Source organism: Protobothrops mucrosquamatus, unplaced genomic scaffold (genome assembly GCF_001527695.2).
Source record: "Protobothrops mucrosquamatus isolate PMUCROS unplaced genomic scaffold, P.Mucros_1.0 scaffold445, whole genome shotgun sequence".
Classification (NCBI taxonomy): domain Eukaryota; kingdom Metazoa; phylum Chordata; class Lepidosauria; order Squamata; family Viperidae; genus Protobothrops; species Protobothrops mucrosquamatus.
This window is the reverse complement of record NW_015386768.1, coordinates 242,720-260,545: the sequence shown is the minus strand read 5'-3', so window position 1 is coordinate 260,545 and position 17,826 is coordinate 242,720. Positions and strand designations below refer to the sequence as shown.

The window sequence follows — 17,826 nt, the reverse complement described above, 5'->3', positions numbered from 1 at the left end:
AGACTCAGCCGGCCTCAGTTTTCTCTTTGGTCACAGCCCAAACACAGATAAGAGGAAACATGGTTGATATAAATTTGCCCTGAGGCCATCCAGGTGGCACAGCCAACTTCTATTGTTCTAAAGCTCTGGTGAGATTTCAAGTGCTACCTGCAATTCAGTTTCTGCACAAACCTTGATTTTTTTGATCCAGGAAGGAAGTTGACAAGAATGTCTGGGTTGCCATTCCTGCTGCTGCTCTTCTGGCTCCTGTCCCCACCTGCTGCTAAGAGGATGCCAGCCGAATGTGTGTTGACAACCCCTTTCCAGGTTCAGGAAAAATTGAACTATTACAGGTCTGGTGAACTCATTATTGGTGGGAATTTTCTCCTGACAACCATGATTTCATCCAACATCCCAGACTTTCAAAAACGCCCAACTTTGCTTCATCTTAAACTTGTGTAAGTTTTTATCTGGAAAGGAAATATATAGATAACTGTTTGTTTTGTTTTGGATTCAGGAACTACTGTCTGAAATACTTGTTCTAGTGATGTTTCTAATGTCCTCCATCAATGTGTTTAAAAGCCTCCATCGCTGGAGGGTTTTAAGAAGAGATTGTACAGCCACTTGTCTGGAATGGTGTAGGGTCTCTTGTTTGTGCAGGGGGTTGGACTAGAAGACCTCCACGGTCCCTTCCAACTCTGTTATTCTGTTAACAGAATAACAGAATAATGGAAGGGACCTTGGAGGTCTTCTAGTCCTACTTCCTGCTCAGGCAGAAAATCCTGTACCATTTCAGACAAATGGTTGTGCAATCTCTACATAAAAACTTTCAGTGTTGGAGTATTCACAACTTCTAAAAGTAAGTTGTTCCACTGATTAATTGTTCTAACTGTCAGGAAATTTCTCTTTAATTCTAGGCTGCTTCTTTCCTTGATTAGTTTCCATCCATTGCTTCTTGTTCTGCCTTTATTCTATCCTAGTGTAGTTCAAATCTTTGTGCTTTTCTCTATAGCCTGTCAAGCTCAAAAAACAGGCTTTAATTCTCAATCTTTCCATAAGTCTTAATTAGGAAGATAACAAACTACATAAAAAGTAAGGCGGAACAACACCTTAGAAATTATGCTAGTCTCCTAAAAAAGTTGACTTATAATATTGATTTGAAAAAAAAAAACCTGTGGAAAAGTTAAATTATTTTATAGCGTGGGCTACTGAAAAACAGATAAAATTCAGTTTTGGAATCAGTGCTTATGAATAATAGCTTTCAGGAAATCTATGCTGTGACTCCAGCTTGTGCTGAGCAATGGTTACCAGATCAGAAGAATCTGCTCCAAGAGAGAACCAAGTTGATTAGGGTGTTAAGAGGAAAAATTGGGAAAGATTAAACAGAATAGAGCTGGAAGGGACCTTGTAGGTCTTCTAGTTCAATCCCCTTCTCAAGCAGGAGACCTTATATCATTGCAGACAAGTGGATGTCCACTCTCTTCTTAAAAGCCTCCAGTGATGGAGCAACCACAACTTCTGAAGGCAAGTTGTTCCACTGGTTAATTGTTCTCACTGTTAGAAAGTTTCTCCTTATTTCCAGGTTGCTTTTCTCCTTGATTAGTTTCCATCCATTTTTCTTGTCCTGCCTTCTAGTACTTTGGAAAATAAGTTGACCCCCTCTTCTTTGTGGCAGCCCCTCAAATACTCTAACACTGCTATCATGTCACTCCTAGTCTTTCTTACAGGCTTTGGAGCAAAGTGAAGAAGCGAGGGATGATAGAAGGGTATAAAATAGTCTGTGATATGGAGAAGGTTTTTTTTTTTCATTTTTCCCAGAGCCATTCAAGTTTAATCAAGAACCTTTCTTTAAAAACCCGGCAAACCAATCAACTTGCACAACATCGGAGAACAAACCCATCAGGACAAGATTCAGCAGTTCATCTGCATTTAAAAGACATAGGCCACTCTTTTGAAGACAGCAAAGTCCACATTTTGGACAGAGAGGACTGCTGGTTTGAAAGAGGGGTCAAAGAGGCCATCAATGTCAAAATTGAACAGCCCTCTCTCAAAGAGTGGAGGGATATGACATTGACTATCTCCAGTCTACACTACAGTCCTTTCAACAGTGCCAAGAAGGCTCCACAGCCATTTGCACCACTCAGGTGACCCTGAGGACACAAATAAACCCCCAAGTGGCCTCAACAATTCTCTAAAAGAAGGCAAATGACCGGCTGTGTGGAAGGAGTATAAATCCTTCCATTCCCCACTATCCAGTCAGATCTGAGGAAGCTTCTTGGATGAGAAGAAAAACAAGAAAGTCCAGTTGCCTCTTGAAAAAGCACCTTTGGGACAACCATGACTTGGATGACTGAGAATCTCCATAGACAAATAGCAAATATACTTTCCTGTAATGTTTTCCAATGTCTCTTTCATTCTAGATTCATAGCCAAGAACTACCAGCACTTCATGGCCTTAGTATTTGCAATCACAGAGATCAACAAGGATTTAGTTCTCCTGCCCAACATCACCCTTGGATTCAATATCTATAGCAATTTCCAGATTGAGATGTCTATTTCCTCAAACAGCCTCTCTCTGCTCTCTACACGAGGCCGAATGGTTCCAGGTTATAAATGTGACAGGCAGGATATTCTGCTCTCTGTTGTTGGAAGTCTCAGCTCCAAATCCTCTAGGCTGATGGCCTCCATCTTCAGCATCTTTAAGGTTCCAAAGGTAAGGAGGCTTTATTCAATATAGTATGGAGTAGACCAGACATGTCAAACTCGCAATGTCATGTGACATCACGCAATGTATCGGGACAATTTTGCTATTGCTGGCAATGGGGTGGGCGCGTCTTCCAGATGACGTGTCCGGCCTGTGGGCTAGCAATTTGACACCCCTGGAGTAGACAATCAACAGAATCAGAATAGAACTGCAAGGGACCTTGAAGGTAATAATAATAATAATAATAATAATAATAATAATAATAATAATAATAATAATAATAATAATAATAATAATAATAATAATAATAATAATAATAATAATAATAATAATAATAATAATAATAATAATAATAATAATGATGATGATGATGATGATGGTGGTGGTGATGGTGATGATGGTGATGAAGTTGGAAGGGACCTTGGAGGTCATCTAGTCCAACCCCCTGCTCAGGCAGGAAACCCTATACCATTTCGGACAAATGGCTGTCCAGTTTCTTCTTAAAAACTTCTAGTGTTGGCGCATTCACCGCTTCTGGAGGCAGGTTGTTCCACTGGTTAATTGTTCTATCAGGAAGTTTCTCCTTAGTTCTAGGTTGCTTCTCTCTTTGGTTAGTTTCCACCCGTTGCTCCTTGTCCTGCCTTCAGGCGCTTTGGAAAATAGCTTGACTCCCTCTTCTTTGTGGCAGCCCCTGAGATATTGGAACACTGCTATCATGTCCCCCCTCGTCCTTCTCTTTGTTAAACTAAACATACCCAATTCCAGCAACCATTCCTTATATGTTTTAGGCTCCAGTCCCCTAATCATCTTTGTTGCTCTTCTCTGTACTCTTTCTAGAGTCTCAACATCTTTTTTACATCGTGGTAACCAAAACTGGATGCAGGATTCCAAGTATGGCCTTACCAAGGCATTGTAAAGTGGTATTAATACTTCACGTGATCTTGATTTTATCTCTCTGTTAGGTCTTCTAGTCTAGTCTGTTAGGTCTTCTAGTTCAGCCTCTTGCTAAATCAGGAAACCCTATATCATTTCAGAAAAGTGACTGTCCAGTCTCTTCTTAAAATCCTCCAGTGATGGAGCACCCACAACTTCTAGAGGCAAGCTGTTCCACTGGTTAAGTGTTCTCACTGTTAGGAAATTTCTCCTTAATTCCAGGTTGCTTCGCTCCCTGATTAGTTTCCATCCATTGCTCCTTGTCTTGCCTTCTGGTGCTTTGGAGAATCAATTGACCCCCTCCTCTTTGTGGCAGCCTCTCAAGCAAGGAAACAAAGAAAGAAGCCAAAGATAAAAACAAAAGCATTTGTGTGTGGGGGGGACATATGAGGAGTATGTGACTCAAAGAATCTACACTATAGTTGAATTCATTTTTGTGTTTTATTTAACACCAAAGGATAGTGATATATTTTCGAAGTGCTGCACTTGCCAACAAGGAATTCCTTTGTTATTCATCATAAAAGCTAAATATTTTAATGAATTTTATTCATTTTATTTTCTCAATCAGATTAAGTTGAGTCAATTTGAGTGAATTTGTTCCCTTGACTTCTGTCATGTCATAACCAGGCAAAATATGTAACTGGTGGTTCTTCCTAAGAAGGGAACTGTAAGGACCCACCTCACTTTACATCTTAAGAAGACATAACTCTTGGAATATCTCTTCCAACAGGCATCTTTATTAAGAGAAAATGATTGCAGGCATTCTAGACAGGATCTGAGGGATCAACCCCTACCATTCAATGTTTTAAGTGTTCCCAAGCAGCCCCCACCCCACAGTTCTTCTGGGCGATGATCACTCATCCTCTCTTTTCCCAAATACCAGGCATTGCATTGTTCCACCCCTTTTCCCTCACTGCCGGCAAAAGGGAGACTTCAGAGAGAGAGAGAGAGAGAGTAGATGAAAGGCGATGGCCATATTGTTATGGTCAGTCCTCTTGATGAGAATCAACCTCCAGTCACTTTGTAATTTAAATGAAGGAAGTGAGAGCCATAATAATCCCTTGCTTCCTCCTCCCCTTTCGTAATATGACAGAATCCAGAGAGAGTAAGAAATGGGTTTTTTTCAGAGTAGGTAGCTAGAAATGAAATATAATTGGATTCTGACAGGAACAACCTTAAGCTCATAAAGTTGCTGAGCCTGACTCATGGGGCAAGACAGGACACAATGATTTCCTGTTAAATCACTATAAATCTTTATCAAGAATCTCACTTTCTCCAGCTTGGTGTTGGCTTTGAGTTCTCTCAGGAAGATAAAACAGTTTATCCTTCCTTCTTCCGGATTAATCCCAGTGAATTTCCTCAGTATGTGGGTTTAGTGCAGCTACTCCTGCATTTCCAGTGGAACTGGGTTGGTCTTCTGGCCCCTGAAGATGACAGTGGAGAACGTTTCATCTCATCTCTGAGGCCAATGCTTGAAGAGAAAGAGATCTGCCTGGCCTTTATTGAAATGCTGAAATCAGATATTTTTGCTACTACACAGTTAAAATTGCTTCACATTTTCAAGATTTGGTCAAAAGCTGAAGTTATTATTCTGTTTGGAGACTCCAGTAGTATTGCAAATGTACAGGTAGCTGTGTATGGTCATGAAGTAATGAGAAACACACCATTTCGAAAAGTTTGGATCCTGACTTCTCATTGGAAACTTAATGTGGTGGGATCTAAAAACATATTGCAACTTATAAAGCCTTTCCATGGGGCTTTGCATTTTAGGTACCGCACTGGAGATGTCTCAGATTTCAACCATTTCCTCATGTCTTTGGACCCCCTGAATCCACAAGGGGACCTTTTTCTCTCTCCATGGTGGGAAAGGCTTTTTGGCTGCACGATTCGCAAACCAGGAGAGAGCCTTGAAAAGGGGAAAAAAACATGCACAGGAAAGGAGAATTTAGAGAATGTTCCAACTTACATATTTGAGAGAAGCATGACAGATGAAAGTTACAATATTTACAATGCCATTTATGCTGTGGCACACGCATTGCATGCAATGTATGGATCAGTAACCCAACCAATCATGAAGAGGCTTGGAAAGCGGAGCTCAAGTGTCCAGTCATGGCAGGTAATTTCTGTGATATTTTATCCAGTTTACAGATCCTTAGAGAGGAGTCTTTCCATATGTATTTCTTAAATTACTAATTATATATGTGTATTGTGAGAAGGCAGGCTGCCTAGAAAATGGCCAGTAGCTGGGCTGTTATTTCACCGTCCCTTTAAGACCTCTCCCTAACCAGAAACTGGTGGCTATAAAATTGAGCAGAGAGGCAGCTAACAGTTAGCTGTTGGGGTTGGTGTGTGATTATCTGGGGAAATAAAGCAGTCTGAAGCAGCCTAAAGTAGGTAGAGAAAGCTATTGTTTTCCAGCAGTAGGTCTCACAAGAAGTAATAATTGGAGGAACAGTGAAAGAGGTGTAGAAGAAGTGGGAAATGGAATAGTGAGCAGCGAGTACTGTCCTTTGCTTGCTTGTATGTGAATGTCAAGGGGTGTGTGTGCTTGTGTTGGCTCTTTTGGGTATTGGAGCCCACTTAATTGGGAATGTTACAGAACCTGTGACAAAGTGGTGGCAGAAGTGGGATACCCCCAAAAGTCAGCATAGCTGAAAAGTTGGGGCATCCCATAAAGTTGGAATAAACAAAAAGGGGAGAAATGCATAAGAATATGATATATATATTTAGAAGTAAGTCTTCATCCTGGTTCATCCAAGCCGGGAATAAATAAGCAAACATGGCGACTGCTTTGGGAAGAAGGTTACAGTTTATTGCAGAAGACAGATAAGCAGCAGAGGAGAAGAAAAAAAAAGTGAGCACATGGGCAGAAGGTCTTTTTATACCCCCCTCCCAGCCCTGCTTGGGATAGTTTCCTGTTCCTGTGGCATGAACTTTGAGGCTATTTCTGAGTGTTTTTCTAGGCCTTGATATCTGTGGTTTAATCCCATTATCATATCCTGCTTCCCAGGTGATGGGGCTAATGACTCTTAAGAGCTTCTTTTGTCTTGAGNTTTTAAAAATCCTTTTGGTGAACAATATCTTTCTTTCTGCCTTTTTAATATTTCCTTCTCTGAGTTAACTTCCCACAATATAATACAGAACAACAACCACACAAGTGGAGGAGCCTTACACTGAAAAAGTTCATTAAACATTCCTAAAATAGAATAGAATAGAATAGAACAGAATAGAAGGGAGAAGGGAGAGAGGAGAGAGGAGAGAGGTGAGAGGAGAGAGGAGAGAGGAGAGAGGGAGAATAGAATACTTTCATATAAAAGAAATAAACTACCCAGAGTCACTTTATAGGAGAGATGGCTGGCATAATGGTGGGATTGGTTCCTAACGTGCTATGTAACCTAGTAATTGGAACAGATTTGCCACTTACTGAAGGCTCAACTCAGAGAAAATTAGTCAAGACTAAGATGGAGTAACTACAAAGGCCCATCCAACACAAAGATAAGGCTAGAGTAGACACAGATACATAAAAGAAGCCATGACAATATATCTGAGAACAGATTAAAAAAAATTAAACAAATAATTAATTTATATGATGATCGAATATGAATGAAGTATAATCTTCACTGTCCATCTCTCTGGACAGTGAAGTGACAAACCAAGGCAGGCATTTCCTTTCACATGCTCCCCTCCCCAGTCAGACTACATTCTCCTGTCTTTGACTGTCAGCTAAAGAAACTCAGTGGAATTGTAAACTGCTCTGATAGAAATTATTTAATCATTCCTCAAGTTCTTGGTCCAAAGTAAACATTTTAAAATGTACATAGCCAATTATCACAGGAATAAAACCATACAATGATTTTTGTAGTATGCATTAAAATTTTCTTGTTCAGGAATCAGACTTGAAGAAACTATCATACAAATGCCCAGTGATAAAGATATACTTTTGTAGAACTAAAGAGAAACTTCCTGACAGTGAGAACAATTAACCAGTGGAACAACCTGCCTCCAGAAGGGTTGAATGCTCCAACACTGGAAGTTTTTAAGAAGAGACTGGACAGCCATTTGTCTGAAATGGTGTAGGGTTTCCTGCCTGAGCAGGGGGTTGGACTCGATGACCTCCAAGGTCCCTTCCAACTTTATTATTATTATTATTATTATTATTATTATTATTATTATTATTATTATTATTATTATTATTATTATTATTATTATTANTAATAATAATAATAATAATAATAATAATAATAATAATAATAATAATAATAATAATAATAATAATAATATTTGTTGTTACTTCTGATTACTCAGATCTCCACCAAGGCAACTCTTGCTTCTTTGACATTCACACATCTCCTAATATGATGGCCATCACAGAATGATAGAAGCCACTATGTCCTTCAGCAAAGTATTCCAATTTCTGAAGGTCTCTTTTCTTTCAGATTCTTTGCTATATGAAGAATGTCCAGTTCAACAACAATGCTGGATATGAAATCTCCTTCTCAGAACATGGATTGGGATCAGCTCAATATGATCTTCTCAATTGGCTTCTCTATCCCAATCAATCTTTTGTCCCCACAAAAGTTGGGCAAATAAATCCCAGGGCTCCCCCAGGCCAGGATTTCACCATTAACAAAGATGCAATCATCTGGGCCATAAAGGTGAGCTGGAAGGAAATGTTGTAATTTCATGGAAAGATTCATTCTCTCCTGGGCATGCAGAACATCCTACCAACTGAACAACAGGTCTATTGAATCAGGAAACATGGCAGCCATTTGGTGAATAAAAACTGCTTTTCATGTAACATATTTGAATTCTGACTTGTGTCAATCCACAAAAGGTTGGGATTGGGAAGAATGTCTGCTTGAAACCCAAAATGCAATCGGAGCCAGAAACAGTGATTTCCAGAGACTGTTCCTGTTCAAACAGATCCTTGTAATTCTTTGTCTTAGCTATAGTGCAATGTCACAATTCTTGTTTTGAATGCCAAGATCCCAGTTCCAACTCCAGCATCCATTGGCCAGAGTCTAGAGAGTCACTTATCTGAAATGGTATAGGTTCTCCTGCTTGAGCAGGGGGCTGGACTAGAAGACCTCAAGAATAGGTCCCATTCTGTTCTGTTCTATTCTATTCGAGTCCCCCATGAGGTATTCTTGGTTTCTAGTAGACCCTGGAGAACCTTTCTTTTGAAGACATTCTGAAGATGAAAATAAGAATGTGGATTGCAGTAAATGAAGCACATCAATTGCTTAGGTTATCTTCAGCATTTCTGTTTTCTCTTTTAGAAGGTGCCCTTTGCCAGGTGTGGCATGAAGAGGTGTAATGTAGGAGAGAGGAGAAATGTTCCAGAGGGTGAACAGGTGTGCTGCTACCAATGTAGCCCTTGTCCAAAAGGGACCATTTCAAATAAGACAGGTAAAGCAGACCTCAAATGAAGATCTTTCAGGATGAAGCAATCAAAATATTTATTGTTGTTCTTGTCATTTTTGGTTAGATTGACATTCCTCAAAGCAGTCATATTTTTCAGCAGAAACTTTCACTTTATTTACAGTATCTAAAGTCCTCTGACCCCCAGGTCACTTTTTCCATCTCTCATCAACTTAATGCAGTGTAGTTTGACGGCAAAATTCATAGATTTCCCACTAGTCTTTCCACTACTATTGTCAAATCAAATTGGGAAGACAAATTTCCAGTCTTTTCCTAAGATTTGTGCTTCAGGCTATTCACGTGTGCTTCTTTTGTCAACTCAGGAAATTATTATTTTCCAAGAAATTATTATACCTGTCTGAGAAAGAAAAGATCTGTCTGCCTAAATGTCCTAGGGTCTATGACAACTTGCCACTGCCAACTCACCACGGCCAACTTGTCACAGGACAACTTACTGCAGGACAAAAGTTATACTAATATCAAAGAAATAGGACTAGGATCATTGAAGAAAAGATGCCAAAGGAGGGATGAAATGAAATGTGAATGATAAAAATTAAAATATTTTTAAATTATTTAAAATAATTAAATTTAATTGTTGAATTGTCCCACAGCGAGTTAGCTGTGGTAAGTTGTCCCATTCCAATCTCCTAACCCTTCCCTACCAAAAAAGTCAGAAAGAGCAGATGTGAAGTACAAAGCAGAGAAATTGACCCAGAGATAATCAAAAGATAATGTACACACAAACAAAATACAGTGGTACCTTGGTACTCATCATTAATTGGATCCATCAGGCATAATGAGTACCAAAAACCATGAGTACCAAACCAATTTTTCCCATAAAGAATAATGTAGTAAGGCACAAGGCAGCCAACACCAAGAAATTCAAGCTTGTGAGTTGAGTACAAGCAAACAATGAGTACTGGGACAAACATTTTGCATCAAAGTGTGTTGAGTACCAAATTTGATGAGTTTCAAATCAGTTGAGTACCAAGGTACCACTGTAGCAGGTTTCCTGGATGACGGATCTAACAGTCTTCTGGGGGTTCCAGTATAAACTATAGAATGGTTATGGTTTATAGTTGGAAATCGCTTGCACTGAAAGCCACAGTATTTATGAAAATTGCCAGTGACTTGAGGGGGTATTTTTTCCCATAGCAAACTGACCAAGCCAGTTCAGGCTGAACAGATAGTGATCACTAGCTAAATTATCCCCAGAGTCATCATGAAGGATTATTTGATGCAGCATAAAGTGCACAGTGGGTCATTCCACCATTATATTAGTGAGTTGGCCACAATAGAATGGGGACATTCATGTCAAGCTTGAGGGAGGAATGATACTCATGGCAGATGTGCTTGAAATCCTTTGGACAACTTTTGATTTCAGATGCAGCCCAATGTGACCCTTGCCCAGAAGACCAATACCCCAACAAGCACAAAGTCCACTGTATTGCCAAGAAGCTCCACTTCCTTGCCTATCAAGAGACCCTGGGATACACTTTAGTATCTTTAGCTCTTTCTCTCTCTGTGATCACATCCGCAGTTCTGATGATTTTCCTTAAACATTGTGATACAGCAATTGTCAAAGCCAACAACCGAGATCTCACCTACATCCTCCTGGTCTCCCTCCTGTTTTGCTTCTTCTGCACCTTCCTTTTCATTGGTCAACCCACGAAGCTCACCTGTCTCTTCCGACAAACTGCCTTTGCAATTTTCTTTTCCTTTGCTGTTTCCTCTATCTTGGCAAAAACTGTCATGGTGGTTCTGGCCTTCATGGCCACCAAGCCAGGGAACAAGACAAGGAAATTCTTAGGAAAACCACTGACCAACTCCATTGTCTTAGCCTGTCCCCTGGTCCAAGCAGTTCTTTGTGCCATTTGGCTGGGAACCTCTCCGCCATTTCCCAAATTTGACTTCCACTCCTTGTTTGGAGAGACCATCTTGGAATGTAATGAAGGCTCAACTTCAATGTTTTACCTTGTCCTGGCCTATCTAGGTTTTCTGGCACTAATCAGTTTCATGGTAGCATTTCTGGCTAGGAAGTTGCCTGACAGCTTTAATGAAGCCAAGTTCATTACTTTCAGCATGCTGGTCTTCTGCATTGTTTGGATCACCTTCCTCCCCACCTACCTGAGCACAAAAGGGAAGTCCATGGTGGCCGTGGAGATCTTCTCCATTTTGGCCTCTGGAGCTGGTCTCCTGGCTTGTATCTTTTTCCCCAAATGCTACATTATCCTACTGAGACCCAATCTTAATTGCAGAGAAAGCATCATAAGAATTTCTAATTAATGCAGGTATAGACACATTTATATTTATTATTAAGGAATATTTAGAATGTAATAAGATTTTAATATGTAATGTTACATGTGATTTTAAATGTAATAAGATGTATCTTTTAAACCCTCCTTGGGCTTTGTTGCTATTATCATCAAAAAGTCTTGATGCTCTGTTATGTGAGGCAGGAAAAAATCCAATTGGATTTTTAAGATTTTACAGTCTTTTGGAATAGTAGGAAAGACTAACTTTAGCCCATGTTCTCAGTGTAGAGCAGCATTTATGACAAATTTATGAAGTTTTATGTTCAAATTTATGAACTGGGCATGGCTAGTCTATTGAAGAGAAAAACCAGGGGTGACATGATAGCAGTATTCCAATATTTGAGGGGGCTGTCACAGAGATGAAAGGGACAACCTATTTTCCAAAGGACCCAAAGGCCAGAAGGAACAATGGATGGAAACCGATCAAAGAGAGATTCAACCTAGAAATACAGATACATTTTCTGACAGTGAGAACAACCAACCAACGGAACAAGTTGTGGGTGCTTCATCATTGGATGAGATTGGACTAGACAGCCACTTGTCAGAAATGGTATAGGATCTCCTTCTTGAGCAGAGGGTTGGACTAGATGACCTTCAAGGTCTCCTCTAACTGTCATTCTGTTCTGTTAGAACAATTTTGCAATTCTAGAAACAAAGTAAGATTAAGTGGATTCTGCCCTGGTAGAGATCATGTTCTTCCTGAATGAAGAATTCACACATAACCCCTGAAGTCAAAGGATCTTAGCTCAAAGGATCTCATTTCCCCCTTGCCATGATCATCTGCTAAGAAAAACAATCAGACAACTAAGGGGAACTCAGTCCAGAGTTGTCTTTCAGGCAGCCAACCAGATGCCTCTGCATTGACCCCAAGCAGGAGAAACACACCCCTCATTTTTATTGCTCTCCTCTCCTGCAACTGCTATACAGAGGCAAGTGGTTTACAACTCATAAGGGATACTAAGTCATCAGGACTGATATAACCCTTCTTTTCCTAGGCATTTTCTAATTTCTGTGCTTGGTCTCCCATGCCCTGGTCATCTCCCATTTGGCCTATTGCAATGTGCTCTAATTGGGACTATCCTTGAAATGTGTCTAGAAGCTTCAGCTGGGCCAAAATGTGGCCATGCAAGCAAACCTGGCTGGCCCAAAGAACAGCACATGTAATGCCTTTGTTGCATGAACTGCACTGGATGCCAGTTTGCTTCCAGATCCAATTCAAGGTGTTGGTTATGACCTTTCAAGCACTACATGACAGACCAAGCTACCTATGGAACCATCTTCATCTCAAAGTATCAGCCTGTTCCACCTGGTCAGGCAGGGGAAGTATGTTGAGGACCCTGTCAGTTAAAGAATTATGACCGCAGAGTGCAGGAGGGGAGCCTTCCCTGCCATTGCCTCCACCCTATGGACCACTCTCTCTACAAAGGTGAGGTGAGCTCCTACTCTCCTGACCTTCCAGAAAAGTGTGACAACATAGTTCTGCAGCCTTGCATGGGGAGCACAGATGAGCCTGCAGCCATGGATCTGGTCAGTGGTCTTAAAACCCTCCAGCTGCCTTTTAATTAATGTTTAACATTGTTTTTAACATTGCCTCCTTTTAACATTATTTTTAACATTGCCTCCTTTTAATTTTTTTATACTGTTTATGTTTTAATATTTTATTTTATACTGTTTATGTTTTAATATTTTATTGAACACTGCCCAAAGTCCCTTGGTGTGGGAGATGAGAATTTCAAAATGTGATAATAAAATAAAACGAATCAATTCATTCATTAAACAATTACTCTTGAGAGGTTAGTAGCTGGTATTACATTTTCTGAAACAGATTCCTTTGGATGCTTCTATGTTGTGTGTAGCAGAACTAGAGATGGGGAGCATGGGGCATTTCACTTGTGAGTTCTCTTTTAAACTGTACCCGATTGGATTGTACTAGACCCAAAAGATCCACAAAAACATTACTATTAGCTCTATGCTATATTATACTGTGTCTATTACTAGTATACCATTGCTACTATTCTACTACTACTACTACTATCAATACACTAGAATAGAATGTTATATAGTAGAGTAGAGTAGAGTAGAACAGAACAGAACAGAACAGAACAGAACAGAACAGAACAGAACAGAACAGAATAGAATAGAATAGAATAGAATAGAATAGAATTTGGAAGGGAGCTGGTGGGTCATCCTGATGGGATCAAGGTTGATTCAGCCTTCCATCCTTCCATGGTCAATAAAATGGGGACCCAGATTTTGGGGGACAATATGCTGACTCTGTAAAACTGCTTAGAGAGGGCTGTAAAGCACTGTGAACTGGTATATAAGTCTAAATGCTATTGCTATTGTGAGGAAAATAAATTCTCAGAGCATGTCTGCAGAGTAGAATCATAGATGGAATACATGTTAATCAAACAGAGACATAGATGCCTTAAGTTTCTAGCTCAGAAGAACTTTTAGCAAAAATTTTATAACAACCTACTTTCTTTTTCTAAGACAAGGATTTTTATTTTTTTTTTGAAGATTATAATAGTAAAAGATCAAGGAGTAACTTGAAAGTTGTTAATTATGAATATGTGCACTTATATCACTCATTGGAAAAGGCCCCGATGTTGGGAAAGATTGAAGGCCAAAGGAGAAGGGGATGGCAGAAGATGAGATGTTTAGATAATGTCATTGACACAGTGAAGATGTGTGTGGGCAGACTCTGGCAGACAGTGGAGGTCAGGGAGACCTGGCATGATATAAGGTTGTGAAGAGTCAGACATGACATAACAGCTGGAGAACAACTATTCCAATCCAAGGAGCCAATACAGAAAGATCACATGGTTAATGATATTGAAGGCCACTTAGAGGTCAAGTAGAACCAGGATGGATACACTATCTGCATCCTACTCCTAAAATACAAGTAACGCTCTTTCCATCCCAGCCCTGAAATCTGACTGAGGTGGGCCTAGACAATTTGCTTCATCCCAGGTCTTCTACAACTGTTGTGTTATCATCCATTGCTGCTTGTGTCTGCTATGATGAAAACAAAGATTGTTCCTCCTCATCTAACAGTCTTCAGGCATTTTGACAAAATTCTCCTGTAGAGTTTAAATTATCCTAATATCTCTGTCTAATTTCAAGACCTATGAGAGAAGTTTCCATCTAATTTAATCCCGTCACATTGGCATAAATCAACCAGTTATTCCATCCAAACATTGGTATAATCACTCACATTTACTAGGGTACAGCTGTTTGCCATGTGCCACTATGCCCCATTAGCACACTTTCTATCTGAACAAACTATGACACAGGTGCTCAGTTTCATGAAACTCAAGAGACACATGAACATGTTTTTTCCTCTTCTGATGCAAAAAATAATAATCTAGCACTCGGACAATTTCTTTTCTTTGCAATTGCCAGAAGAACAGTAATTCTTAATGTGTCGCCTGGAGATTTCTACTCTCACAATTCTTCCAAGATAAAACCTGTTATAAAAAAAATATGCGCTTAGTTCTCCCAGTAGGGGGAGGATGTGTCACTTTGCCTTGCTTTGCAAAAAGCAAACTCCTGGGTTTGGTGAGGCTCAGCGGATCTTAGTTTTGTCTTTGGTCGCAGCCAAAACACAGGTAAGACGAAACACGTTTCATATAAATTTGCATTGGGGCCATCGAGGTGGAATGAGCAGACTGTGCTGAGACTCTGGTGAGATTTCAAATGATAGCTGCAAATCAGCTTCTGCAAAAATCAAACCTTGATTTCTGATCTAGGAAGGAAGGTGACAAGAATGGCTGGGCTGCCTCTCCTCCTGCTGCTGCTCTTCTGGTTCTTGCCTCCAACTTCTCCAACATCTGCTAGGAGGATGCAAACCAAATATGTGTTGCCAAAACGTTTACAGATTCGGGATTACTATTACAGGCCTGGTGATCTCATTATTGGTGGGAATTTGCCCCTTGGTGTCTATTTTAATAGTGCTAGCCTAGACTTTAAAATGGACCCATTATGGTATTCTATTCAATTTTTGTAAGTTTCATCAGGGGGACAATGATGTAGATGATTGTTGGCTTTGTTTGCTCAAAAATATTTGATCTAGTGATGTTTCAATGTCCTAGTGTAGTTCAAACCTTTGTGTATTTCTAAATAAAGAGTCAAGCTGATAAAACAGGCTAGATTCCCAATCTTTCTAGAATTATCAGGAAGATGATAAAACTACGTACAGAGAGATGAGGGCCAACACATTAGGAACCTCACTGACCTAGTAAGAAGATGGCTTGCACTGTTAATTTGGAAAATAAGTCAAGATGGAACATTCAAGGAAAAGCTCAAAATGGCTCCTGCATGGGACATCCTGCTCCAAACAACCCCCCACAAAGATAAAAGACAAGGCAAACACACACAAGCACACACAAGCTTTCCTGTATTATTTCACAATGTTTCTCTCACTATAGACCCATACCCAACAACTACCATCAGTTCCTGGCCTTGGCGTTTGCTGTTAGAGAGGTCAACAAGGATCTGGTTCTCCTCCCCAACATCACCCTTGGCTTCCACATGTATGACAATAGCCAGTGGGAACGGAGGATTTCTTTAATCAGCCTCTTTCTGCTCTCCACACATGACCAAATGGTTCCAGGTTATAAATGTGACCAGCGGGACACTCTGCTCTCTGTAATTGGAGGTGACAATGCCAAATCCTCAAGGCAGATGACCTCCATCTTCAGCATCTTCAAAGTCCCACAGGTAAAGGGGCTTTTTTATATAAGGGTGTAGGTTTATACATATGTTGTGTATAGCATGTTTAAATGTGTGTTATGTTTGTGTACACTTTGAGAGCAAGCAACTAATTTTCATTTTTAATGTGTGCCAATATGCCCACAGTAAAAGATGACAATAAATGTTATCTATCTATCTATCTATCTATCTATCTATCTATCTATCTATCTATCTATCTATCTATCTATCTATCATCTATCTATCTATCATCTATCAATCCTTTAGATATAGTTATGGAATAGACAAACAATAGAAAAATACACAGAAGAGCAAAATGACTCCAAAGGTGTCGGGGAGGGTTCACTTTAATATGTTATGTGTCGAGATATGTTTCATATAATGTAAATCATTGGTTGATGGTTTCTTCCTTTGGATTCTAATATGTCACCACTTTGCAAATATGTTAATTGGTGGTTCTTCCTAAGAAGGGAAGATGCTTATCCCTCAAAATGACTCAGCTTAACTGATGGGGTCAATAAACCACACAATGGGGAGCATCAAATTTTGCTTTATCTTTTTAAAAAAATTCTCACTTTCTCCAGCTCAGTATTGGCTTTGAGTCCACTTGGGGAGACAGAAGAATTTATCCTTCCTTCATCCGGATTAATCCCAAGGAATTTTCTCAGTTTGTGGGTTTAGTCCAGCTGCTCCTGTATTTCCAGTGGAACTGGGTTGGGCTTCTGGCCACTGAAAGTGAGAGTGGGGAACATTTTATCTCAACTCTGATGCCAATGCTCAAGGAAAATGAGATCTGCCTGGCTTTCACTTATATAATGAAAGATGAGTCTGAAAAGCATATGGTCCAGTTACTTTTACATTCCAAAATGTGGCTTACAGTTGACATCATTGTTTTCTTTGGAGACTCTGGAACTGTTGCAGCTTTTCAGTGGGGTCTATATATCTATGTAAAAAATGAAAGGGGATCATTTCAGAACGTTTGGATACTAACTTCCTCTTGGAAACTTAGTGTAATGCATTATGTAGATATATGGCAAACTCTAAAGCCCTTGCATGGGGCTTTGCACTTTAGGGACCACATCAGTGATATCACAGAATTCAGCCACTTCCTCCGATCTTTAGACCCTTTGAACCCTCAAGGCGATATGTTTCTCCCATTATGGTGGGAAAAGGTTTTTGTTTGCAACTTTCCCAAACCATATAAATTTTCTGCAGACTGGATGAAAAACTGTACTGGGAAGGAAAAGTTACAAAATGTACCATCTTCCCTGTTTGAAACAAGAATGACTGGTGAAAGTTACAACATCTACAATGCCATTCATGCTCTGGCACATGCTTTACATGCAGTACATGAATCTGGAGGACGACCAGCCATGATGAGGCTTGGAAAGAGGATCTCAAGCTTCCAGTCATGGCAGGTAATCTCTGCAACCTTTTATCCAGTCCACAGATCCTTAGAGTGGAAGTTGCTACAGCTGCCAAAAAAGCCAACACAGTGCTGGGCTGCATTAACAGAGGGATAGAATCAAGATCACGTGAAGGCCCTCCCCCTGGGGGTCGCCAGTCGGCCAAACAGTGTCGGCTGGCGACCCCCAGGGGGAGGGCCTTCTCTGTGGGTGCCCCCACCCTCTGGAACGAACTACCCCCCGAGATCCGGATGATTCCGGATCTCCTCACTTTCCGCCGCGCCCTCAAGACATGGCTTTTCCAGCAAGCGGGCCTGACCTAAGGAGGATTTTATTTAGGGACGATTTTAAGTATA

The 17,826-nt window shown here is 40.2% G+C and overlaps 2 protein-coding genes across 2 annotated transcripts in view; both read left to right on the top strand.

Annotated features, from left to right (window-relative positions):
* Positions 1 to 375: 375 nt before the first annotated feature.
* LOC114922589 (vomeronasal type-2 receptor 26-like) lies at positions 376 to 11,322 on the top strand. The gene is made up of 4 exons (XM_029284222.1): positions 376 to 437; positions 2,400 to 2,691; positions 8,895 to 9,024; positions 10,421 to 11,322. The coding sequence occupies exons 1-4, from the start codon at positions 376 to 378 to the stop codon at positions 11,320 to 11,322; spliced, it is 1,386 nt and encodes a 461-aa protein (XP_029140055.1).
* Positions 11,323 to 12,755: 1,433 nt separating this feature from the next.
* Positions 12,756 to 17,826, top strand: part of LOC114922588 (vomeronasal type-2 receptor 26-like) — a 9,388-nt gene continuing 4,317 nt past the window's right edge. The window contains exons 1-3 of the mRNA XM_029284221.1: positions 12,756 to 12,878; positions 14,952 to 14,962; positions 15,782 to 16,073. Coding sequence (XP_029140054.1) covers positions 12,756 to 12,878; positions 14,952 to 14,962; positions 15,782 to 16,073 — 426 coding nt within the window. The remainder of the gene's footprint in view (positions 12,879 to 14,951; positions 14,963 to 15,781; positions 16,074 to 17,826) is intronic.

Excerpts from the sequence above, each read along its gene's own strand:
- LOC114922589 (XM_029284222.1), top strand. The coding sequence starts at position 376 with ATGATTTCATCCAACATCCCAGACTTTCAAAAACGCCCAACTTTGCTT. Across the intron at positions 438-2,399 it reads TTGCTTCATCTTAAACTTGT|ATTCATAGCCAAGAACTACC; the intron begins GTAAGTTTTTAT and ends CTTTCATTCTAG. Across the intron at positions 9,025-10,420 it reads GACCATTTCAAATAAGACAG|ATGCAGCCCAATGTGACCCT; the intron begins GTAAAGCAGACC and ends TTTTGATTTCAG.